At 37.2% G+C, this 26,577-nt stretch overlaps 1 protein-coding gene across 4 annotated transcripts in view; it reads right to left on the bottom strand.

The window, feature by feature from the left end:
* Window positions 1-26,577, bottom strand: part of ARHGAP18 (Rho GTPase activating protein 18) — a 127,279-nt gene that overhangs the window by 22,551 nt on the left and 78,151 nt on the right. For all 4 annotated transcript variants that reach the window (XM_060115142.1, XM_060115143.1, XM_060115144.1 and 1 more), the window contains exons 5-10: window positions 25,087-25,265; window positions 15,231-15,396; window positions 12,966-13,057; window positions 8,646-8,723; window positions 5,171-5,330; window positions 1,156-1,238 (exon numbers count right to left, since the gene is read on the bottom strand). In XM_060115142.1, coding sequence (XP_059971125.1) covers window positions 1,156-1,238; window positions 5,171-5,330; window positions 8,646-8,723; window positions 12,966-13,057; window positions 15,231-15,396; window positions 25,087-25,265 — 758 coding nt within the window. The remainder of the gene's footprint in view (window positions 1-1,155; window positions 1,239-5,170; window positions 5,331-8,645; window positions 8,724-12,965; window positions 13,058-15,230; window positions 15,397-25,086; window positions 25,266-26,577) is intronic.

Raw genomic sequence — 26,577 nt, 5'->3', positions numbered from 1 at the left:
AATCAGTGAAGCGAAAGATTATTTTCTGACTTAGTAAAGGGACTAACTAACTCTCTGGAAGTTCTCCTGCAGCAATGCAGTGTTTTTATTCCAGCAATCCTCATCAACTGCTTCAGCCAGAAAAGTTGAGTATTAACATTCATTCCACAGGCATGGAATTCGCTCACCTAGCTTCAGTTCAGGGAGTCTTAATGAGGTACAGAAAGACATTTCCAAGAGTTACCAACTGGTGGTTTTGGTTTTTTGACAGGAAATTTTTTGACATGATTTTTTTCGTTTTAAATAGAAAGAACCATAAGGGGTAAATGGGCAAGGGTTTCACCCTTAACTGTAAAAAAAAAATTTTTTTTAAGGCAACAACAAAACATAAGGGAGATGCTCTTTCTAAATTATATTTTTTAAATTTCTCTTTTTCTTTTATAAAAGTTTATAATTAAACCTTTTCTAACTACTCTATAAATGGTTGCATTAAGGAAAATTAATCAATGTGGAACAATCCACTGATTATTATGAAAGCCTCTGACAATACATAGTCAATGGTATTTAATCATATGAATATCAGACCAAATCACTTTGAAATGATGATATAAATCAGAAACTCAGGGTAATCCATTAGAGAAATAACTAGAATTTATTTGAGTTGGTCTATATTTTGGCTAACCGAACATTTCAAAATCATCATTATAACATTTCAAACTCTACAGCTTGGAATTACAAACAAATGTAACCTTTTTAGGCAACAGTGGGCTACATTTGATGAGCCTTAGGATTTTCTTTTTAAACATTCAATTTTCACCTTACTAGTATATGCTCACCAGATAAAATTTGGAAAATGCAGGAAAATAGAAAGAAGAAAAAACCAAAAGGCACCCATGTTTTTATTAACAAATGAACCTCAATCACCTGTTTTGGTAGAAGAAATGTTATAATTGAAAAAAAATTTTTTTAAATGCCTTATGATACTATTAACATGACTAACCTGATTAATAAATTAATAGAGTTAAAGACTTTCACCATCTACCCTTAAAAATAGGTCTTTTCCTTATAGACAACTACTAACATCTCCACGATAACATCATTTTGTTTTGTCACAAATAATGAAAAATTACTCTGTTTAGTTCTGAGGGATATTTAACATAAATGAATCCAGCTGACCTTGAGTGTGTCTCTGTTTGCATCGGGCAGGAGGATGACAAGAAGGTTCAAAGCCTGTAGTTGTTGCTTCTTGGTTGGAAGATCTGCAGACAGATTAAATACATCTGAACGTTTGTCTTTACCAAACATTTCTCTTTACTTTCTTTTTCCGTTTTGTAAGAAAAAAGTTTTTTGACATAAACATCACTGTGAAATGTGAGACACAATGCCTGAGCAGCAAGCCTTGTTGGGATCGTGTCTGGGGGAGATCAGGAGAAGCAGCTGTTGCTATAGAGCTTTCTCTCTCTCAGAATGCTCACTTCCAACTATGAGTGTATGACGGGCAGCCTTATGTTTGCAGACACACAACAGTGCTTTGGAAATAATTTTAACTTCCGCGTGATAATTATTTCCCAGTGTAAAGACATAGGAGATCAGACCTTCTATGATATGGTGTCAGGGTGGACCCGCAACAGTGAAGTTTGTTTGGTATAATGGTGAGTTAACAAATTACGTGGTGTACATGGTAAGAGTCCATCGATTCCAGCATGAATATGTAAAACAGAGCCTAGAACACAATAGGTGTTCAATAAATGTTTGTGGAATGAACTAGAAGACCAACCAGCAATGAAAGAGTTGAAGAGGTACATTATTTTCATTGATACTTCTTATTTTCAGTAGTCCTTACCCCATTAGGTAATACTCATGGATATCTGCAATCATTCTGGCATTTGTTTTTCAGGTATAAATTTGGTCCTTTGATCCACATCCAAGGAATATATACATATGCAAAATAGCACAACTTAACCATTAAAAAATATATTTTAAACAGATGATTTCAGTCATGTTTCCCTAAAAATTCTGAATAAATGCTATGATATGAGGTAACTCATGGGAAACATCTCAATACAACATGCTTTAAGAATAGCCTGGAACATAATGGAATAACATTCAGCTATTTAAAAAAAATGAAATCTTGCCATCTGCAACAACATGGATGAAACTTGAGTGGATTATGCTAAGTGAAATACGATGGAGAAAGACAAATACCCTATGATCTCACTTATATGTGGAATCTAAAACAAAAACAAAGACAAAAACAAAACAGCTCATAGATACAGAGAATAGATTGGTGGGACAACCTGAACCACCATAGGTAGTGGGGATCGGGGGGGGAATGGGTGAAGGGAGTCAAAAGGTACAAACTTCCAGTTATAGGGCTTCCCTGGTGGCGCAGTGGTTGAGAGTCCGCCTGCCGATGCAGGGGACACGGGTTCGTGCCCCGATCCCGGAAGATCCCACATGCCGCGGAGCGGCTGGGCCCGCGAGCCATGGCCGCGGAGCCTGTGTGTCCGGAGGCTGTGCTCCGCAACGGGAGAGGCCACAGCAGTGAGAGGCCCGCGTACAGCAAAAAAAAAAAAAAAAAAAAAAAAAAAAAAAAAAAAAAAAAAGGTACAAACTTCCAGTTATAAAATAAATAAGTCCTGGGGAAATAATGTACAGCATGGCAACTATAGTTTATAACACTATATTGCATATTTGAAAGCTACTAAGAGTAGATCTTATATACAGACTGCCAACAAACACATGAAAGAATGCTCAACATCATTAATCATTAGAGAAATGCAAATCAAAACTACAATGAGATATCATCTCACACTAGCCAGAATGGCCATCATCAAGAAATCTAGAAACAATAAATGCTGGAGAGGGTGTGGAGAAAAGGGAACCCTCTTGCACTGCTGGTGGGAATGTGAATTGGTACAGCCACTATGGAGAACGGTATGGAGGTTCCTTAAAAAACTACAAATAGAACTACCATATGACCCAGCAATCCCACTACTGGGCATATACCCTGAGAAAACCATAATTCAAAAAGAGACATGTACCAAAATGTTCATAGCAGCCCTATTTACAATAGCCCGGAGATGGAAACAACCTAAGTGTCCATCATCGGATGAATGGATAAAGAAGATGTGGCACATATATACAATGGAATATTACTCAGCCATAAAAAGAAATGAAATTGAGCTATTTGTAATGAGGTGGATGGACCTAGAGTCTGTCATACAGAGTGAAGTAAGTCAGAAAGAGAAAGACAAATACTGTATGCTGACACATATATATGGAATTTAAGAAAAAAATGTCATCAAGAACATAGGGGTAAGACAGGAATAAAGACACAGACCTACTAGAGAATGGACTTGAGGATATGGGGAGGGGGAAGGGTAAGCTGTGACAAAGTGAAAGAGCGGCATGGACATATATACACTACCAAACGTAAGGTAGATAGCTAGTGGGAAGCAGCCGCATAGCACAGGGAGATCAGCTCGGTTCTTTGTGACCGCCTGGAGGGGTGGGATAGGGAGGGTGGGAGGGAGACGCAAAAGGGAGGGGATATGGGAACATATGTATATGTATAACTGATTAAATTTGTAAAATAAAAAAAATAAATAAGAAAAAAAAAGAGTAGATCTTAAAAGTTCTCATCACAAGGAAAATTTTTCTGTAATTATGTATGGTGACATGTTAAGTAGACATATTATGATGATCATTTTGCAATATATACAAATATCGAATCATTACATTGTACATATGAAACTAATATAATATTGTATGTCAATTATACCTCAATTAAAAATAAAAGAATAGCCTGGAACAGTTCTGGTTGACACTTTAGTTCAACATAATCATTAATAGTGCCTCCCTTTTACTCTCAAAAGTGTTCCAATTTGGAACTTAAAGTATGGTTTGGTCACTAGAATGTGGTGACAGCATTTTTCCTTTTTTGACGGTCTCTCTGACTAAAAGGTATAATTATGCCAGTACAAGAACCTCATCAGCTCTCTCTGTTCACTGGAAAGGAATTGAGAACTACTCGAGACATTAATCTGGAGCTTGCCTAAGACCACAAAATGGAAAGACATGAGAAATTTGTTGCCCCCTGACCAATGAGGCAGCCAAATGATTTGTTCCATGTTTCTGCATGACAATTGCAGAAGTTAATTTTTCAGGAAATAATCACAGACTCTGCCATACCTCCTTGTGCTTTTATGATAACTGTTAATCCACAGCTTCTCCAGTAAGTGTTGCTTTTAACACTTGGAAAGAAAAATGTATCACAGAGCTTATGTGATTCATTCTATTAAAAAAGAAGTGTGAAGTTTCCAGGTTTTAACACGAAAATATGTATATTGTATTGCTTAAAGGGTGTGCAATTAATCCGTACCCAAAGAGAACATTCTATTATCTTTTTTTTTTTTTTCAGGCTTTTGAGGTAGGGAAAGACTTTTATTTTATTTATTTATTTATTTATTTTTACATCTTTATTGGAGTATAATTGCTTTACAATGGTGTGTTAGTTTCTGCTTTATAACATAGTGAATCAGCTATACATATACATATATCCCCATATCTCTTCCCTCTTGCATCTGCCTCCCTACCACCCTCCCTATCCCACCCCTCCAGGCAGTCACAAAGCACCAAGCTGATCTCCCTGTGCTATGCGGCTGCTTCCCACTAGCTAGCTACCTTACGTTTGGTAGTGTATATATGTCCATGCCTCTCTCTCGCTTTGTCACAGCTTACCCTTCCCGCTCCCCATATCCTCAAGTCCATTCTCTAGTAGGTCTCCGTCTTTATTCCTGTCTTACCCCTAGGTTCTTCATGACATTTTTTTTCTTAAATTCCATACATATGTGTTAGCATACGGTATTTGTCTTTCTCTTTCTGACTTATTTCACTCTGTATGACAGACTCTAGGTCCATCCACCTCACTACAAATAACCCAATTTTGTTTCTTTTTATGGCTGAGTAATATTCCATTGTATATATGTGCCACATCTTCTTTATCTATTTACTCAGAGATGTATATTTATAAAAGAAAAGAAAAACATCACGTTGCATTTGAGTACTCGCTGACATCAGTTAGTAAATATGTCCATCCAAATATATCTTTGCAATGCAAAATATCATTAAAGCAATTAATATGGATGGCACCAGCACAAGGACTGCTTCAAAGAGGGATGGCACTTACTCTGGACAGCCTGAAAGGCTTTGAGATATTCTACGCTGAGCAGTGGCTGGGGCAGCTCCCGGATGAAGAGCTTCAGCAGGCTGGCGGCATCATGCTGCTTAACACTTTCCCAATTAAAAGTCCCTTCATAAAACTTTGCTTCCAGTTCTTGGCAAAGATTCTGAAAGGCAGAAGAGAGAGAGGAAAAAAAAAACTACCCGTAAGTGCATGTTTTTTTTTTTTTCCTGCTGAGACTGATATACTTCCCACTTTATAAGAGATTCTATACTAAAGGCCAACACTTCTCTATTACTCAGAAAAATACTACTCCTCCCACCCCAAGTATACTTCACCAATGAAAATGATACCTAAGGCCCAAAATTCTGAAACTTTACACATTTTCCTGGACATGCAACAAACCTTAAGCAGTAAAGGCTGAGTTAAAAGATTAGTTAAAATAGCCTTTACATTGGCCAAAATTCTGAAACTTTACACATTTTCCTGGACATGCAACAAACCTTAAGCAGTAAAGGCTGAGTTAAAAGATTAGTTAAAATAGCCTTTACATTTGCGGGCTTTACTTAGATACTATAATTTTTCACCAACTTTAAAAAAATCATTAAGAAAACAAGTCTATGTTTTAAATTATTTAGAAGTATGTTACATAGCAAAATACACAATCAATCTCTGGACCTAAAGCAGAAGGCCACCTCTTATTAGTCACCTCTGGGAAATGAAAAACCAAATTCTATAGCTAATGAGGCATGAAAATACATCAGTATACCTGTCTTAAATGCACAGGCTGTCAGTGACCCAGCCATGCTGCTGCCAGCTGCCAAAAGCAGCTGGAGTCCTTGCAGAATTAGAAATACCTAGTTCATTTACCTCGAGGACTCTACAAAATTTGCCAGACAAATTATTAATAATAAATCAATTTAGTTTCATAATTACTATCTTCTATATGCTTTTTTACTGTGGCAGAAATCCTATTATGTTAGAAATCCTTCCAAGTTTCTGTCACTTCCTTCTAATATTTGAAACTGTTCTCCCAAGGAACACTCTTTGTTTTTCCTGTAAGGTACATTTATTAGGCTTTCCCTTCCCAGCACAATTCCATCCACTACCCAAATTACTTTTGTAATTGGTGAAATACAAAAGGTGACCCAGAAATTGCAGTAGGGGAAAGAAAGGTGGAAGGAGAGAGGGATGCGAGAAGGTGCAGGGGGAAGGAGGGAAGGAAGAAAGGAAAGGAGAGAAGGCCTGAGGAAGAGGGAGAAGGGGAAACGGAGAGATAGAAGGAAGGAGAGGGAAAAGAGGAAAGAGAAGGGAAGGGGAAGGACAGGAGGACAGAGGTGGAGGGGAGAGGGGGAGGGAGGCAGGAGAGTCCAAGAAACGTGGTGGGGAGGGGGGAAGAAAGACAACCCAAAATTTTGCACATTATCTTTAAATTATTTGTAACAGACCAGCTGCTGCATCATTCAGTCTGTGACAAGAGGCTGTGTTGAAGAGTTGAGCCAGATGAATCCACTTAATTGACCTTCTAAGAAAGTACATATAGTTGAACTCATCCCTCTGCCAAGCTACCTGGTCAAAATGTAAAATCCACATTATAGCCACTCTTTTTTTTTTTTTTTTTTTGCGGTATGCAGGCGTCTCACTGTTGTGGTCTCTCCCGTTGCGGAGCACAGGCTCCGGACGCGCAGGCTCAGCGGCCATGGTTCGCGGGCCCAGCCGCTCCGCGGCATGTGGGATCTTCCCGGACCGGGGCACGAACCTGCGTCCCCTGCATCGGCAGGCGGACTCTCAACCACTGTGCCACCAGGGAAGCCCTATATCCACTCTTGTATGGCAAAGTAAACGTGCTTATGACTCTTGTGAGTTGGCCGTCGCATTCTGCTAATGTGGGCCGTGAACAGTGACCTGAGAGGCGGTATTCTTGCTGAGATGGGTAATATGAAGTCACGTTACTGGTTTCTGAGGGACTCTTGCTCTGTAAGAGAATGTACTTCTCAACAGAACTCGTCTCCCAATCACACACAATGTCCTTGATGGACTGGTGGTGAAACTGCCGCAGGTATCAGCAAATGAAGTGAGACAGTGGCCACGTATCAAATTTACAAGAGCACCAAAACAGTTTCAGGGACCTCTGTGCACCAGACAGCAGACCCAGGGGACACAAGCTGAATGACATTTGTGAGCAGGGTATATATCAGATTACTCAAATCCTATTAAACTGAGATCACTATGTAGTAAGAGGCAAGTAGGCTGAAACTGTCTGCCTAAATTGAGGAAGCTTATTGAAATCAGCAGGTGATGCAAACTGTGGAACCTATGAACAGTAATCCAGTCCTGGACGCATCACAGCCACAGTCACAGGCGAGGAGAGTGTACAACCACCAAGAGTCATTTCTTCCCGATCCAGCTCTAAAGATGTCATACACAATATATCTTCAGGAAATCAACAGAGAATATCTCTTCCCCCATCCTATTTTTTCTTGGATTTACAAATTCAGGATGACGAAATATTGGATGTGGGCAGCAATGAGTGTTATCTTTTTAGAGCTGGAGCTGAATTTGGAGGATAAGGGTAAAGGAGGTTGTTAATGACCGCTAACCAAAAATTTTCCCTGGATAAATTTTCCAGATAGAGCTACAGTTCCAAGTATGCGGCCCCTGTACAATGCAAAACCCTGTGGAGGCGTACAAAGTATGTATCATCTGTAGGGTAATTCTACTTGTACCATGCATTTATTGGATACCTTATTCCCTAGCACAGGAGTTGGGGAGCAGAGAAAGGAGGAAGGTACACAGCATCCATGGACAGTGGGAAGGAAATGTCATCTTGAGAGAAAAGAAAGCAGGGGAGGGAGATAGGGGACTCCAACTGGGAAGGCTGGGAATCCCCTTGCCTCTTTCTCAAGCCGGACTCAGGCTACCCTTGGATCCAGTGAGCCAAAGAACTGTAGCAGTCAGGAGAGTGGTTTAGACAGTCTCATTTTGCCAGCTCACTAAGACTGATAATGTAGGGGAACTAATGTCAAGTCTCCTACTCTGCTCACCTGGTGGAGTGTATCATCCTGCCCTTAAAAAACAACTCAATTGCTGTCACTCGTGCTGACTAAATCTGTCACCAGCCTGCTCTTAACATTTTGACTCACCATGTTCTCTTTTCATCAGAAGGACAGAACCACCCTTGTCTTTTGCTTGTTTACTTTCGTTCCTATTTTACGTCTGCACAGTAGAGAGATTAAAATCATTTGTCTCTTTATTTATCACAGTAATATTACAGGTAATAGGGTGATTTTGAAAAAAAATCAAAACTTACAAAAATCAGAAGAACCTGTAGAAAAACTAAATATAAACTGAATGTTAAGAGGGTTTTGGTCTATTTTGTCTTCTAAAATGCGAAGAAGGGGCAGGGAGGACAAGTTGTCTTTTAAAATACAAAAATATAATTAAACAAACAAGTTTTAGATGAGTAGAACCAAGAAATTACCTTGATTCGAACGGCAGCTCCAGGTATCCTTAAGAGGCCTTCTGTTTCCAAACCTCCCTCTTCAATGCGAGAAATGAGCTGTGTATAAACAGAAGAACGTTCTGAGTTTGGCATTCTTAACAGGTACAATCCCAAATTTAACATCTATTTCATATATAATTAAGGAAAACTGATTACAGTGACATGTAAACTGGATTTCACAAAGTTTTGAATGCTATTGCACTACCACTACCCATTCTTTAAGCCAATGCATCCCAACACTTTAGTCGAAATTTAGAAAAAGTTGGGTCCTTTGGCAGAAAAGTGTATAATTTCACACAACAGCTGTGCTATTCCAAACAGACACTGACCCACGTTCATTGTTTCAAAGCAACTAAGACCATGCATTTCTTCTGCTTTTTCAGAAACACACGTTCTGCAATCAAATAAATCTTATGAAATTCTAGTATTTGCATATTTACATCCCTTTTTTAGTTTGTTCAAAGAAAGAATTATTTATGACATGAAGGAAAAAACCGTTTGCAAATATTCCTTTTAGGCTTTAAGCTTTTGGTGGTAAACTTAAAAAAACAGTTCTTGTATAGGGCTTCTAAATCATAGCCAATGCCTGATGAATACATACAGATCTCTCTATCTCCAGAATCCCATTAAAATAATAAAGGTTGTTTGTTTGTTTGTTTTAAAATAAAGCAGAAACATACAAGAAGAGGCAAATGGAGAAACTACAATGACATAACACTGGATGCCAGGAAGATAATAAAAGAAGTGGTCAGTTTCTTGGCAGACTTCCAACTGGAATGTGCATTCCCTGGGCAGTACACAAAGGCTTTATAGGGGGCACTCCGCTATTTTAAAGAAATCAATTTCTTTGTCCTCAGTTTAAATACAGCATTTCCTAGCATCATGTAGGTTTTCCTTCCTATCACCCATTCCCCTCCTTTCACAATCGCCTTCTTCAGAAAGACAAACCTACTCTTCACTCAGCCCCAAACTTACTATAATACTCTCTGCATATTCTAAGGCATAAAATCTTCCAGAGTGCCAAAATAATGTAAAATTTTAATTTTTTTTTTTCAGGGAAACCTCCTTTAATGATTTACCAAGGCTCTTCCAGCACGTAGGCACTGGAAGACAGGGCAATTTTTCTTTAATGACCCCACCTCTTCTACCCCTGGATTATGGCCAAAGAATGCACTGATCTTGAGGGAGTCAGGTAAGAATAAAGCAAAGAGTAGTCTCAAAATTCTCCCAAAGATTTATTATTAACTGAAAAAAGAAGCATCTTTGACCAAAGCAGTACATGATTTTAAAATATTCAATTGGAATGATTTCTAAGACATTTTTCAAGTTACACTGGATAAAAACCCACAGCAAAAATCTTTACATGAATTATTTTAGATTAGACGAGCATTATTTAATAAAGTATTTAAAACCAAATTGATCAAAAAATACCAAGCAACATTTATTCAATGTACATGTAATTTTTGTTTTATTTCATCTTATAAAATGCTTAAAATGTTCTATTAACAAAAAATAAAATTGTATGCTAGCTAGCAGCTGGACCAAATTAGTTTTTAGCAGTATATGAATTTTGCTTTTATTAAATACACAGGAAAATTTGATGATTTCTAAATAACTGAATGAGAGTAATTTCTGCATTCTTATATTTGAATTCTTTTTATTATTCTCTAATGCTGAATACCAGCATTCAATATACACACACACACACACACACACACACACACATTGTCTGAAGGAATGCCAGGTGTTTTCTCATATTTCTCACTTTGAAAATAACATATTTTTTGCTACCACATTATATTGCCACTGTTAAAATATAAATAATGCTTTACAGCTTTCCTTTTATTTTCAAGACTTAAAAATGGAGAATAACTATAATGATCTATATATTTTAATCATGCTGCTTTTAGTAATTTATCTTATAAGATACAGTGTAAAATTTAACAGTAATGTTCATAGGCTTTCCCCAAATAGATAATACATTTATATGAATTTATGAACTAATGAATATGAAGTCAGACATTTTTGATACAAAGTGTCTTTGATTTGGCTGATTAGTTTGATGGTGAAAATAGGATTTGCTAATTTGGCAGAATTTTGCCATAGATAAAAATTAAGAATATTTCTATTTCCCCAACCCTTTCTGAGAATATGGTTTAAACAATGTGCCTCTAAGTAGGGAAAAAAAGAAACAGATACAATTTACAGATATTAGATAAGCTTTGTTAAAGCCCTTTTGAGGTATATTTCTCAATAATGGAGAAAATGTAATCCTCTAAAGAATGGTAATAAGAATTTTTGCAGATCAGTGGTTTCCAATTCTTTCCTTTCTACAAAATTAACGAAATACCTAAATGAGTTGTCAGCTGATAAATCAAAAAATATTTTTCATGATAAATCACTGATTTTTTTTGCTTATAATTCAGAGGGAATGCAAACAGATGAGTGTTATCTAATAGAAAACTCTGTATGTTCCCTTTTATTTTTTATATGAGCCAAAAACCTTTAAGGCTCTTATCCAACGACTTCAAACTGGTGGGCAGTCTGAGTCTCCAGAATGTTGAAGCGACCAAAAATGTAAAATAACTAACTAACTAAATAAATAAATACGAAAACAATTTCAAGAGAAAATGATAAGGGGCTGGATGCAATCCTGGGCCTGATCAGGAGGCAACATTGACTTCTGTTAAGACCAAAGCTTACTCTTCGCTGTAGTGATAGTGAATCTGATGTGTCAACTTGGCTGGGCTACAGTGCCTGATTGTCAAATACCAGTCAAACACCAGTCTAGATGTTGCTGTGAAGGTATTTTTAGATGTGATTAACATTTAATCAGTAGACTTTGAGTAAAGCAAACTACTTTCCATAATGTGGGTGGGCCTCACCCAGTCAGCTGAAGGCTGTAAGAACACAGACTGAGGTTCCCCAAAGAAGAAGCAATTCTGCCTCAAGACTGTAACACAGAAACCCTACAGGAGTTTCCAGCCTGCAGGTTCTGGACTCGACACTGAAACATTAACCCTTGCCCATGTTTCCAGCCTTCTGGCCTGCTCTACATAATTCAGACTTGCCAGATCCCACAACTACAGAACTCAATTCTTTAAGATAAATCTTTCTAGACAGATAGATAGATAGACAGACAGAGATAAAATCTCCTATTGGCTCTGTTTCTCTGGAGAACCCAAATACACTTGGAAAAGATCCCGCTGAGATCCCTGCTTTGTCCATGTGTATAAGTAACTCGCACCTTTTACTGCCATTAAAAGAATTTGAATATATGGCCTACGTTTGTTAGCATCTCTCTGTTTTCACAGACACCGCTGACAACTATCCACACAGACACAGGTTCTGCAGGCAATGACTGGCAGAAGCCGGTGAGTAGAACAAGCTGTGTAGAACAAAGTCCATCAGGAGAAACACTGAGACACAGGTTTGGATGTAATGGTGAATATGAGGAACGAAGAAGTCAGAGCTTAGTAGGTAAGGCAGTAAATGACTGTCTTGGAATAATGGAAGAATTAGTGCCAGGTAGATTGAGCTTGAGTACTGAATGAGTTTGTTGAGCCAAACAACTGTGAAAGTTCCCACTGCCATTCTTGCTACCCCAGAACTTTCAGGAACTGTGAGATGTCTGGGCTGTTGCAAAAATCCGCATCTTGGGTAGCCCATAACTGATCTGACCTACCTTCCTCATGGGCATTCTCTGTCTTTTATCAAATGTAATTTGTGTTTCTAAACAGTGATGGCTCAGAGGTTAGACTGAAGTTTTTACATTGTCATAGATAACTGTCTTATGAATAACTGAGTGCTGACTACACAAGTGAATTCATAGTTTAGCAATCATTTTCTAATTCTACTTTATGGTTTCTTTGTCTACTTTTGAAGTAGGCACTAGTAAATTAAATTGGACATCCTCATTGTAAACAGGAAAGCTTAGAAAATACATACAGGTGTGAAATATTCATGAGGATTCAATTCCCTAGAAATTTACCAGCAGTTCCCACTCCTATGTATTATAGAACTGAAATCTCAATTATACAAAGCCAGTTAATGTAAGACAGAAAAATGATGCCAGGTAATCACAGGTACAAGTAATAACACTGAAACCATCACCATGAAATAAAAATTATAAGCCCTTGAAACAAATTTGTTTCCTGAATAGAAAAATCAAAGTATAAAATAAAAGAGCATATCAACTGGAAAACTATATTATAATAGTATGAATGCAAAAAGAACAAAAACAAAACACTATTAGCTCAAGTATGTTCTCTCTATGCTGACCCATTCAGGCCTACTTACTTTTTGAAATATCAAGGGTATTCGAGTTCCTGGTACTTTCTTCTGATCTTGTTCTAACAGTACTGTCAATGGAACACCAAAAAGGCCAGAGTCTGCAACAGAAAAATAAAATTTCTTCACTTTCATCAACCTATAAAATATTAATGCAAAAATGTTAAGGCTTCAGATTCCTGATATTGTCACTCGATCCAACAACTATTTATTGAGCACCTAAGTGAATGACTGAGTGACACTGTCTACCAATTAGGTGAACACAACCTAATTGGGAAATTCTGGCCCTGCCTTATAAAGCAATCTAGCAAGTAAAGACAACTAAAGAAATGATTACAAATCATCACCAAAATAATTAGAAAAGTATAAACTGTTACATATGAGAAATAGAGTGCTGTGGGAGTATGCAAAATATGCAAATAATTTACTAAATGTAATCAAATTAAAAGTTCTGGCTTAAAACAAATATCACTCATCTCTTCCATACTTAACTGACATTCAGCATTCTATTGAATACAATACAGCAAAATATAAATATTTGCTTTTTGAGAAATCATCCAACATCATGAGCTTGTTCTACAAATGTTTTCCTTTAGAAAATATAGTATATACTTTGTCTTTGTGAATTTAAATTTGTAGTTTTATATATTTGGTAGTAACTCCAGAAGAAATGACAGGTAATAATGTATAATTTTTCTAAATTAAAATTATATACCTTCAGTCTGATGTGAGCATAGCTTCTCCCCAGAACCTCCTACCCCACTCCCATCACTGAGTGAATAGTTAGCTCAGAAGTGTAACACACATTATCAGGGGAGATATAAATCATTTGTGAACATGGAACGGGGGATTATCCTGTGATGTGAAAACAGACACTGGAAACTGTGACACTCAATAGAGATGACATTCAGCAGAATGCTAGTAACCCAGTAAATAACTTTTAGTTTAGGGACTAAGAAAAATGTGATCTTTAAGAATGTCAAAAGTCTAGTTTGTAAGATAAATATCTTAGATAAAATACAAAAATATAAAAACGATGGAAAGAAAATCTATTATATTAATAGTGATACTTTTAATGAGAATGGCTTAATATTTCTCTCTCTGCTAGGAGGCAATTCTAAAACATAAAATTAAAAGACCTCTTTAAGCCACTTTTAAAGTCTTGAACACTGAGTCACAACTATTTAAATTATATTTCTATTTTGTATCTGGAGAAGACTTTGTGATGAGCTTCTGAAAAAGCATCTTAAGTCTTCATTATCTATAACGGACTTGTGGAAAACCAGGAGAACTGTTTGACTCAGAAATTCACCATCACAAGCCTTAAGCTAAAATACTTACTCAAAGGAACAGAACACAGAATGAGGTCTTCTGGGGCCCAGCATGGGAGAGGGGACCTGAAGGGAAGGTACACTTCAATCCTACAGAGAAATTGCCTCTAAAACTTAAATCAGGTGAATACTTGTCTTTGCTATTGTTACCATAGCAACTCAATAATCCCCATTCTTGGTTTCTCTTTAAGAGATACCTTTAAAGTTAAATGAGATGTCAGAGATTCCTAAACAGAAAAGCTTTGTCAACAGAAAATTATCTGGATTTCCAGACATATAACATCTTGGAAAAATCAGAAACCGAGGAGGTGTCTGTTCTATCATATTATAAAAAATAAAGTCTATTTATATAATGGGTAAAGCAAGTTGCTTACAAAGGAAAAAAACTACACATACCTGTGAGAAGCACAATTTAGTGATATTGTGTGCCACAGTCGCATTGTTTTCTTAATAGAGGGAAGAATATTTTTTGCAGAATAGTTAAAAGTAGAATGTAAATGAACAAAGAGACAGACTACTAACTGCCTATGTATTTGCCATCAAATAAATAAGCAAAAGTAATTGATCAGGATTAACCATCTTAAAGTCATTTTTCAAGATCCAGTTTTAGAAATAAGTAAGTATATGTACCAGATGTTTTTAAATACAGTTTTCAGAGGAGGGAGCATTTGAGTTAAGAATCCTTGATTCAGAATTTCCTTCTAATTTCCTTCTATGATAAATATCTGATTATGTCTTTATTTTCTATAATCAAGGAGACAGTGCATTTTTATCAAGTTTCAAAAATTCTGAAGGGAATGTTTTAGACTCTGAACTTTAGATGTATTCATGTGTTGGTTTATTTTGTAGGCATTTCCCACTCCCCAGAAGAATACTTCTAAAAAGCCAAGTTCATTCTTACTACTTCAGGAGTAAATCCAACTGTTTTTCATTTCAAAATTACCTTTTGTTTTGATTTTCACAGCTTTTAGTTGTTTCAGTTCAACACCCAATACATCATAGAGGGCGGTCAGCTCAATTAAGGCTAAATGGCAAACTTTCTTCATGTCCTGGGGTGCCAGGTCACCAATCTTGGTGGTGCCTGTTTTGTCTTTTGGCAACCTGAAACTCTAAAATAAATGCCATTAATATAGGAAGGATTTACAGTATCTAACCCGTTTTTTAATGAAACACAACAAAATTGTAACTACAGAAAGAAGTTATTCTCAGAGTGGTGACAATGAAATTGGCAGAATTTCTCCAGTCAGAATGAAGAACAATCCTGTTGTAATGATGATCCCAAACCTGCAGGGAGTCAATAGGTGAAGTCTGACAGACAACGAACCAGACTATGAACCAGGAGTGTGAATACCAGTGGCCAAGAGAACAAGAGACAATAAAAACCAAAGGAGAAAAAAAAAACTCGAGTTAACTGACCTTCAAGAGCCAAGAAAGATTAGAAGTCAAGGCAAACCATGAGGAGGAAGAGGGAGAGGAGGTGGGAGTTGAGAAAGAGTAGGAGCAACCACTAGTGTGTGCCAGGTACCCTTTATATACATTATTATTTATTGTTATATATGCAATATATGGCATTATATATACAATATTATATATGCAGATATATGGTATATATAGTAATATTGTCATAAAAATCCAAATAAGGCAGGTACTGAAAAAGGGCTGTATAGCACTGGGGAGAGGGGGAGAGCAGAGGGGAGACTAAAAGCAGGACTTCAGAGCCTACCAATGATCATTCTCTAATAATTTGATAAAAATCTTATTATGAAGGTTATATCTCTTGGGTTTGCCCTTGATTTCCTAATTTAATGGCCAAGGATATTCAACTGATTCCCTTTTATTCCCTTTACTTTGCTCATTTTTGTGCCATATCATTAACACTTCATAGTCTAAAAACTATTGCAAAAGACGTGTCCTAAAGTAGCAGTTCTCAAGGTGTGCTCCAGGGAGCCAGAGAGGTGCCCAACACTTTTTTCAAGAAGTCTAAGAGGTCAACATTATTTTAATAATTAATACTAAGACATTATTTGCCTTTTTCACTCTCATTCCCTTATGATGCACAGTGGAGTTTTCCAGAGTTTTTACAAGACATGTTATTGCCAACAGACTGAACACAGAAGTAGATATGAGAATCCAACTAATGTCAACTCAAGCCAGACATCAGAGTTGCTAAAATGAAAAACCATGGCACACTTCTTAATAATTTGTTTTAGAAAATATGCCTATTTTGCATAAAAATGTTATTTATGTTCACCATAATACTAATATATTTTAAATGGGTTAATAGTTTAAAATTTTTTCAATTTTAATTTCTAATATGGTAAATATCCATGGGTATAACTGACATAAAGAAAAGCTCTCCCCTCTCACAGACACGGTATTTTTAATTATTTATCAAGAGAAACTTTTCCTTAGCCTACTTATTCATGTTTCATAGCTCAGGAACACAGGTCAGTGACCAACTTCCATGGAACTCAATCCAAGGAAATTCTTTACATTCCAAAATCACTTTGTACCAGCCTTCTTCGTCTCCTCAAAATCTTCCATGGGATCATAGCTTCCGTAGAAATCTGTGTATGCCTTCTTTCTTAGGTCAGCCAGAGCTGCAGTCCCCAGGGAGACAGCGAATGCTCCAACAGTATGAAATCACAGATTCTTGGCCAGAAGGCCATGCGTCTGAGGTTTCATCAGAGCACTGGAAGCTGTGGTAGTTATTCTCAACACCGATATCCTTCCTGACTTATAAGACAAAAGCTTTTTGAGGTCCTCAATAATTTTTAAGAGCCTAAAGGGGTTATAGGGCCAAAATGTTTGAGAGTCACTGTCCTAGAGCATTTCCTAAAACCTACAACTTTTGGCAGTTGAGCAGCTAATTCCTTTCAAGCAAACTCAGCTCCAAGAGAGAACCTTCTAAAGTTCTCCACAGAACTTCCTACAGAACCTTCTTTGGAATCTGCTATAGTCTCAAGAGAGTCCACTATAGGAGAAAAGAAATCTTTAACTTTTTGTAATACATTTTTCCCTATGAGAATATTAAAAGAACAGCAGTAGATATCATTAATATGCAGCCAAAGTGAATTTCCAGCAAAATTTCCAGCATTAATGGTACAGTGCATAGGGGTTGAGAACGAGAAGGTGCAGCCAGATGTCACAGTTTTGACTTTTAACTATTACTGCAAGGTAAGACAAAAATAATACTCATCTTTGATAAATGGTTTGTCATTCTATTCTGCAAAAGTTCCAACAGGATAAAAATTATTACAGCATATTCTAGGTTGGGAAACTGAGGTTCTTTAAGAGACTAGAAATGTCCACATAGCCAGTGATATAAGAAGGCAAATTCAGACCTTCTAAATCCTAAAATCAGTGGCCATTCTGCTCTGCTCCATTTTCCCTGCCCCGCACAGCAGGCAGGGAGGAATCTAGGTTGATCAGTGTTGATGTAGGACTGTGAACCCCGCAAGGACAGGAACCATGTCTTAATCACCTCTGTATCCCTGTTATACCACAGCCCTGACACACTGCGGGTGTTCTGTCCCAGTGTATTCAATGAATGAAGACACACACAGGACAGGGAGAAAAGCACAGAATCAAGCTCAGTGAGGTACAGGGTTAGTGGCTTGATGGTCCCCCAATTTTTTGTGATTTGTACTGAGCTTCACTTTTAAAATCACACAAAACTCTTCCCATTTTTTTCTCGCCTGGCCCCAGAGTTCTGCTAATTGCTTTGTTTTCTGAAGGGCTGAACCAATCCCATTTACCAACCATTTACTAATTTTAAAAAAGCCCTAAATGTTTCGTTAAAATCAGTTGCTTTTGTTGTAATAAACCAAATACATGTAATATAATTATTTAAAGCATTACCCAAAGTAAATGCGTAAAGAAACCTGAAATATTATTAGTTCAAACATTGGATTTACCTAGCAATACGTCATGAGCTTTATTTATTTATTTATTTAACATTGTGCTTAATGAAAGGAGTTAGTTCTTTATCCCAATGTTTAATTCATAGCAGCAGCTTTAAATATTTATGAAGTTTCACGTCGTTTTTGTTTAGTTAATAGACTGGATGGTTCAGTTCGTTGGCTAAGAGAAGGCAATGCGATTTCAGCAAAAGAAAAGCTCTTCACCTTTTGAAAAATGGGCTTTAAAAAAGGAATGAAATAAAAATTTTCAAAAAATATAAGGTCCTTGGCTCCCATGCATTACCATAAATTAATCAGGCATCTCACCCAGGCTGCACCCCTCTTCTGTAGGCCTTGAGGTATGAGGGGCCCGTTAGACACTTTATCCGTAACGACGGACTTGACTTTTTCACTCATCAAGTCACTCTAGCTTCAATTCAGAAAGCAAGAGAATCTACTCTTACTTGGTCAATTTCCACAGATGACTTTTTATCATCTGCTAGGAAATTCATTTCTTATCTAAGATTCTTCCATGTGTAAAAATGTGATTTTATTACAGTGTTTCAGTCATTGTCATCCTAGGGAATGAACACTTTTCTAGATAAATGAAGTTTTAGAAAACTTCAAATTCACAGTTTTAAACATTTCTTTATTTTTTTTAAATGGAGAACAATAATCATAATTTAAACTTTTCATGACAATTCGGGATCATGATCCTACACACACCTATTTTTGCATTGTGTACAAATGTGTGTCTGCCTTAGGTTTTCAGTCTCCTCACCCTATCCCGAACTAACATTTCTTTTACTGTCCTTCTGCTTCCTCCAGAGATGTTCCATTTTCTAACAAACTCCCAACTTGAGCCTCCATGCAAGTTTTTAGCCTTCAGTATGCACTGATCTTTGTTACCAGACAACCAAAGTTGCCATAAAACATGAATTTACTTGAATTAAACATAATTCAGTAAGAATCCAAAAGACACTAAATAAAGACTTAAGAAAATATAGGCATGCATCTAGAATATAGGCTTCACCACAGTTATCATTTCAAAGCTATGATCTTAAAAATTGCTAAATAAAGCCTTACTGTTTTTAGTCTCCCAAGATAGGATAAAGGAGTGCTAATACATTTCTATTGTATATGAAGGACTCAACAAACCAGAATCTTATTGTATAACATCCCAAGCTATCCTGAAGAAGTTGTCAGTAGCACCAATACAAGGACACTTAAACTCACACCTAAATTAAATGCACATATACCTTGCGGGCACATGTCATCATGATCTTCCAGAAAAAACTCCAGCTTCAAAAGCTTAGTCACTGAAGCCAAGCCTTAGCATGCCATGTCATCTCTCTAACCTGTTTTTTTTTTTGTATGAAAAAGAATCATAATATCTACCTCATAGAGATCATTTTATAAATGAACGAAATAATTACAGAGCATACTTTCTAAGATATCATGGGTACACAGAAAACAATAAGTAACAGCTCAATTTTCATCTTAACACACATTAAAGGTTATAAAACCTGACCTCCAAATTTAAGAGGAGAAATGTGAATCTGCTGTGAGAGATCATAAAGAATTAACAAAGATTGCTCAATGCCATAAGAGAAAGGAAGTGAATGTAATATGAGGTCAACAGAGAACAATGTATTACATAAAGCCTACTGCTTACTTACAGAAGCAGGAGAGCATGGAGTAGAAATGGAATTTGAGGTTTTATCTGCTTAGACTCTCACCTCAGAGTGACAAATATAAATATTTACTTCACCAATCATGCTGATGACCTGTAGAAAGCTTACAGTACGTGCATGTCTTCTAGAAGATATACAAATAAATAAATGGTTGTATAGATGAACTGAAGCATATATGCATAAATAAATACATGGAGGGGCTTCCCTGGTGGTACAGTGGCTAACAATCCACCTGCCAATGCAGGAGACATGGGTTCGAGCCCTGGTCTGGGAAGATCCCACATACCACAGAGCAACTAAGCCCGTGCACCACAACTACTGAGCCAGCACGCCACAACTACTAAAGCCTGCATGCCTAGAGCCTGTGCTCCGCAACAAGCGAGGCCACCACAACGAGAAGGTGCACACCACAACGAAGAGTAGCCCCCGCTTGCCACAACTACAGAAAGCCCGTGCACAGCAACGAAGACCCAACACAGCCAATCATTCTTTACAGTTTAAAGAATGATTTTATAAATTTTATCTAATGTAAGTTCACAAACAGGAAAGTGCTAACAGTAAAGCTAGATACTGAGCTAGACCCCAAAGGATGGGATAAGGCTTCCTTGATAAACACAGAACAACAGAAGGATAGAAATGGGAAGGTCATTTTAAGCTTGGGGCACAACGTGAATAAAATCTAGAAAGTAGGTGAGCAAAATTTAGTTTGTTAGAGAATAAAATGAGAGAGGAAGTTTTGTCTTTAAGTTTCTGAACTAAATTCCTAGTTTATTCCACTGTTTGAATCAACAACTTAGAAGTCAACAAAGTCTTCATATTGTTTAATTAGACTCTACCATCCTTCACTTAAACCCCCTTCCATCTGTTGAGATATAGAAGACCATCACTTTTAAAAGATACTTTTGCTAAGGATGGGCTGGAGCCTGGATCATCTCTTTAGGCCACATGATGCATGCATACTCCTTTACTTTACCCACTAGGCATAAAAATAGATTCTTAAAAATATATGATAAAGCCTGGAAACAACCTAGATGTCCACCATCAGGTGGCTGGTTAAATAAATTGTGATACATCCTCACAGCAGGGTACAATGTATAAATAAAAAAGAATAAGAAATATTTCTCTACTACTATGGAGTGATCTCCAAGACATACTGCTAAGTCAAATATAAACAAGTAAATAATCAAGTGTGTATAGCGGGCTACCATTTATCTAAGAATGGAAGGATAAACCATAAAATTAAAAGAAATTTACCTGTAAGCTAAATTTACCTGTAAAGGGAAGGGAAGAAAGAGGGTGATGGCTCAAGTATAGAAGTGAGACTTCCTATATACCTTGTTTTTCATTCTGACTTTTAGACCACTTAAATAATTTACATGTTTACAAAATAAAATTAAGTTTCAAAACAGCAATCCCTAAACATTGAATATGAAATGAAACTAATTAACCCAACCAGGTATGCAGTTGGTGGCATAACCATATGGAGAATCACTATCCTAAACACCTAAAGCAGAGTAATTTGATTATTACCATCCTTTTGGGATGTATCCCAAGGATACAACCAACTGAGGAAAAGAAAAACAAGCTTAAGCTGTTTTTTAGTAATCACATTGTTGATATGCTGTGCATTAATGGAGGATAAAACACATAAAGAATTATGTGATGTTCTAATTATATTATCTGCTGTATCCTGAAAACCACTATTCTCAGCATGGAAGAAAGAAGACACAGATGTACTTCTGTCCTCTGAAAAGGCTTTAAGCAATGACCAACTCAGAGAAATGAACATTCCTAGTGTCTTGAACATAGTCACAAAAGTATATTTCTACTAAATGGAATCAGAGTTTCTTGCAGAAACAGACAATTCTAGGTCTAAAGCAGAAAATATACCAGAAACATATGAGAAACTTTCTCTAGGGTCATGTCATATATGTCTACATCCATGAGTTAAGATACTATTTTTATAAGAAAATTAGAATGAAACAACACTAATTGGTCACTGATAAAAGATGCTAGGGAACAACAACAACAAAAATTTGAAAACTGGTAAATGAAAGTAAGAAGTAACCCATTTGAGAACATTTTTCTTAATAGAAGTATTCAAATTAATAAAGGAAAAAAAAGAAATTAGAACACCATTTTGTAACCATCAATAAACAAATGGATCCAAGCATTGATCAGCAGCAGCTGCTAATTTCACAAAAGACAACCAGATATTTTTAACCTCTTGATACATGATCACATATGAAGTAGTCTTGACCAAAAAATGAGCCTGAGTCTGATCAATCTAGAGTCAACCAATTTACAAGCAGCAGAAGAACATGGGGACAGAACAAGAAACTTAATAACCAGTTTTCTTCAACAAACAAATTTTGAGGGAGGGAGAAAGGGAGGAATGGAAGAAAGGATAAGGAAAAAGAGGGAGAGTAATGAAATAAGGGAGAGGGGGAAGGGAAGGAGGCAGAGAGAGACACACACACAGAGACAGAAGGAGGGAGGGAGGAAGGGATTACAAGTCTTGAAAGGCATCAACCAACTGCAATGTATGAACCTTATCTGGATCCTGATTCAAACAAACTGTAAAAAACAAACAAACAAAAAACAAAAAAAAACATGAAATTTGTGATTCAATTTGAAATTTGAACACTGATTAGATATTTGAAATTAAGAATTATTAGAAATTTTTAAGGTACAATAATAGTAATATGGATATGTATTTTGGGGTTTTTTTGTTTTCATTTATTTTATTTATTTATTTTTGGCTGCGTTGGGTCTTTGTTTCTGAGCACGGGCTCTCTCTAGTTGCGGCGAGCGGGGGCTACTCTTCATTGCGGTGCGTGGGCTTCTCACTGCGGTGGCTTCTCTTTTTGAGGAGCACGGGCTCTAGGCATGCTGGCTTCAGTAGTTGTGGCACACGGGCTCAGTAGCTGTGGCTCGCAGGCTCTAGAGCACAGGCTCAGTAGTTGTGGCACACAGGCTTAGCTGCTCCGCGGCATGTGGGATCTTCCTGGACCAGGGCTTGAACCCATGTCCCTTGCATTTGCAGGCGGATTCTTAACCACTGTGCTACCAGGAAAGCCCTGGATATGTGTTTTTTTAAAAAACCCTCTTTATCTTTTTGAAACACATACTGAAATATTTATAGATGGTAAAATATAATTCAGAGATGTGTTTCAAAATAACACAGGGGCTTCCCTGGTGGCGCAGTGGGTGAGAGTCCGTCTGCCGATGCAGGGGAAACGGGTTCGTGCCCCATTCTGGGAGGATCCCACATGCCACGGAGCGGCTGGTCCCGTGAGCCATGGCCGCTGAGCCTGCGTGTCCGGAGCCTGTGCTCTGCAACGGGAGAGGCCAACAGCTGTGAGAGGCCCACGTACAGCCAAAAAAAAAAAAAAACCCACAGAGTAGGGAACTGGTTGGGGGTATGTACAGGACAGGACTAGTCATGGGAAAATGAATGTTGAGGCTAGGTGGTGAGTATTGGGGAGTTCATTATACTATGCTTTTTAACTTTTGTGTGGTGAAATCCTACAAAATAAATGTATTTTTTTTCTTATTAGTCATCCATTTAATACACATCAGTGTATACATGTCAATCCCAATCTCCCAATTCATCACACCACCACCCCCACCCCCCGCCGCTTTCCCCCCGTGGTGTCCATACGTTTGTTCTCTACATCTGTGTCTCAATTTCTGCCCTGCAAACCGGTTCATCTATACCAGTAAATGTGTTTTTTAAAAATATAAGACATTCAGTAGCAATGAGAACACTCAGTACAGAGGTTGGTTTTGAAACACAACCTGCTACTGAAAAAACAAGGACTCCTTGAAGAAACAGATTCCTTCTAATCTGAGGGGAGAAAAGTACAAGGTGAGCCTGGAACATCTTGTACTAGAAAGCAAAGGAGTAAAAGAATGAGGACATGTTAAAATGGCATAGGAACCAGCTTGAAGGGCTCCCTTTTGTCAAATCTGAGTAAATTTAAACATCAAAGAAAAACAATAATGAGTTATAAAACATTGAAGCAAAAAAGGAAGTTTTTGAATAGTGCTATTCAAAAACAAAAAGAGGAAAGGGAGGAAAAGCACTATTATGGAAGATTGCCAGCCAATCAATATAGAAGAAATAATAGAATGAGAAAATCACCATTTCTCAAACACTAGTCTAATTATTGTTTCAGGCAAGGATTACAAATGCATGGTGAAGCCACTGGGTGGTAGGTTATTACTGACAGATAGGATATTCCCTCGGTCTCAAGGATTGCAAATTAGTATTAATTGTACATAGGAAAAGGTAGCTTTATGATGGGGAGATCCAGTGAACGTCTCCTTAACCAAGTGGTCAAAATTCCATCTCCAGTAAAGGGATCATCTGATGTCATGCCCCTCTTCTGATGATGCAATGAGAGGCATAAACATCACCTAGGCAGTAATGTGACCAAAAATGTTAATGTGGGCTTTCCTGGTGGCGCAGTGGTTGAGAGTCCGCCTGCCAATGCAGGGGACACGGGTTCGTGCCCCGGTCCGGGAAGATCCCACATGCTGTGAAGCGGCTGGGCCCGTGAGCCATGGCCGCTGAGCCTGAGCGTCCAGAGCCTGTGCTCCGCAACAGGAGAGGCCACAACAGTGGGAGGCCCGAGTACCACCAAAAAAAAAAAAAAAAAAAAGTTTAATGTGAATTCAGTCACCAAGGACAGACAAAATCAGAAATTTGATTTGGACTCTTCAAAATATTAAAGAAAAATCAAGGGATCTGATCTAGATTTAAGAAACCAAAAAAATATGACATTAAACACAACACATGACCCTCGTTTGAATCCCAGGTGGGAGTAAGGGAGAAGCTATTGATATTAAGGACAATACTGTGACAATTGGGAACATTTTAATATGATCATATATTAAAATATAATTATTGTTTTAATGTTCAATTTCTTAAGCATTATAACTGTGTTTTGTTTTGTATGCCCTTGTTAGGCTAAAAAAAAAAAAGTGAGTATATGTCTACAGTATAACCTATACATAGATAGATAGATATATGTAGAAAGAAAGTAAAGGTTGTACAATGTTAAATGGATCTACAGGAAGGCTGTAGGAGTGTATGCTATACTATTCTTTCAACTTTTCTAAAGACTTAAAATTTTCCAAATAAAAAGCTGATGAAAAATATACTCTGATAATGACATCTGAAGAGTGTACTACGTACAGGTAACAGGGCATCGTCCCCTTTGCTCCTCTGGATTTTCTCTCTGGGGCTCTCTTTCTGATTGACAGCTTGCTCTGCAAATGATACCTCCAGGTTGATGTCTGTTTCAGAGGCAGGTGCCTCTTCAGGCACCAGTGGAGTCAGCTCCTTTTCGCCAACAACTAGGCTAGATGCCTGATCTGGGAAAAAGACAAAAGATTCAATTCATGTGCTTTGGCTACTTCTTTTTTTAACTTCTAATACATCAACCATATAAACCTTTGGGAAAAATACTATTTACTATAAGCAATAATTAACGGTTATTTTAATAGTAAAAAGTATACTCAAGGAATTCTACCAATGGTGCATAGGGGCGTAGAGGAGGGAAGGTGGTGACTAGAAAGCCAGAGTTGAATTGTGGAATCTTTCTCTGAGGTCACAATTCTTAAACTGAGTCCAGTTCCAAAACATTGATGGGTGATCTCAAGCTCTGAATGAAAAACCTCACAAAAATTTAGTAGACTTAATCATTGCTTTATTTTATACTGGGAGAGTAAAAGCAAAAAAAGGAGAGAAGGAGGTTAGCTTTACTCTCTCTTAAAACTATGATATACCATTTAATTTCCTCACAGTGGAACAGATTCCTGAGAAAGATTTCTTCCATGCCCTGCATGTCCTTTCTGGAATGTTACCTACCTATCATAGTAAAAATTCTAAAACAAAAGTTAGCACAAACAACGTGCACTGTGGGAGTCAGGTCTGGAGGTACCTGGTACCAGAACCAACAGGTTTTGCACCAGATTATTACAAAGATTATAACAGCTCTCTTACACTATAAATCTAATGAAATAAGTTCCATGTATTTACATCAACAGTTTATAATAAATTTAACATTTTTTTCTTGGTTTGTTGGTTGTTAATCCTCCAGGAAAAAACTTAACACCTGAAAACTTATTTGCTGAAAACATCAGCTTTAAGCTTGGAAGAAAATACTTCTAAATTTGGCTATTTGATAAGTTTTTGGTTTTTAACACAACTCACACTAGAAAAAAACCTGGAATCAATGACAGGATTACTGTTATTTTCTCATTGCAGACCATTAAATCATGGTGGGCAGCTCTGGATTACATCAGTAAGCTTACATAGTACATTCAAATGCTTATATACTAACACACCAAGGTGATGGAGGGTAAAGTTAATTTTAAAATTTAATAAATATGTCATATATACGTATATTATTAAAAGTCTGATGCCTTCAGGAAATGTATTTGTATTATCTTCTATGTATTTTCTATACTTATAGTCATTTAAATCAAAAACACACAGAAAAATTGTTTTACTCAAAAGAAAATACAGATAAATCTAAATCTAGCCTTTTTCACTCTCATTCAATAAGAAGTGAGGGCTTCTTGGTTGTAGGACTTGGGTAGTGCTCAGCGGGGCCCCAAGCTGGGTTTAATGCTCTACTGTTGCCGTCTCGCAATTTGAACAAGAAGCCCTACATTTTCAGTT

Source organism: Mesoplodon densirostris, chromosome 12 (assembly GCF_025265405.1).
Source record: "Mesoplodon densirostris isolate mMesDen1 chromosome 12, mMesDen1 primary haplotype, whole genome shotgun sequence".
Lineage (NCBI taxonomy): Eukaryota > Metazoa > Chordata > Mammalia > Artiodactyla > Ziphiidae > Mesoplodon > Mesoplodon densirostris.
The sequence above is the reverse complement of the archived record's forward strand: the minus strand, read 5'-3'. Positions and strand labels throughout refer to the sequence as shown.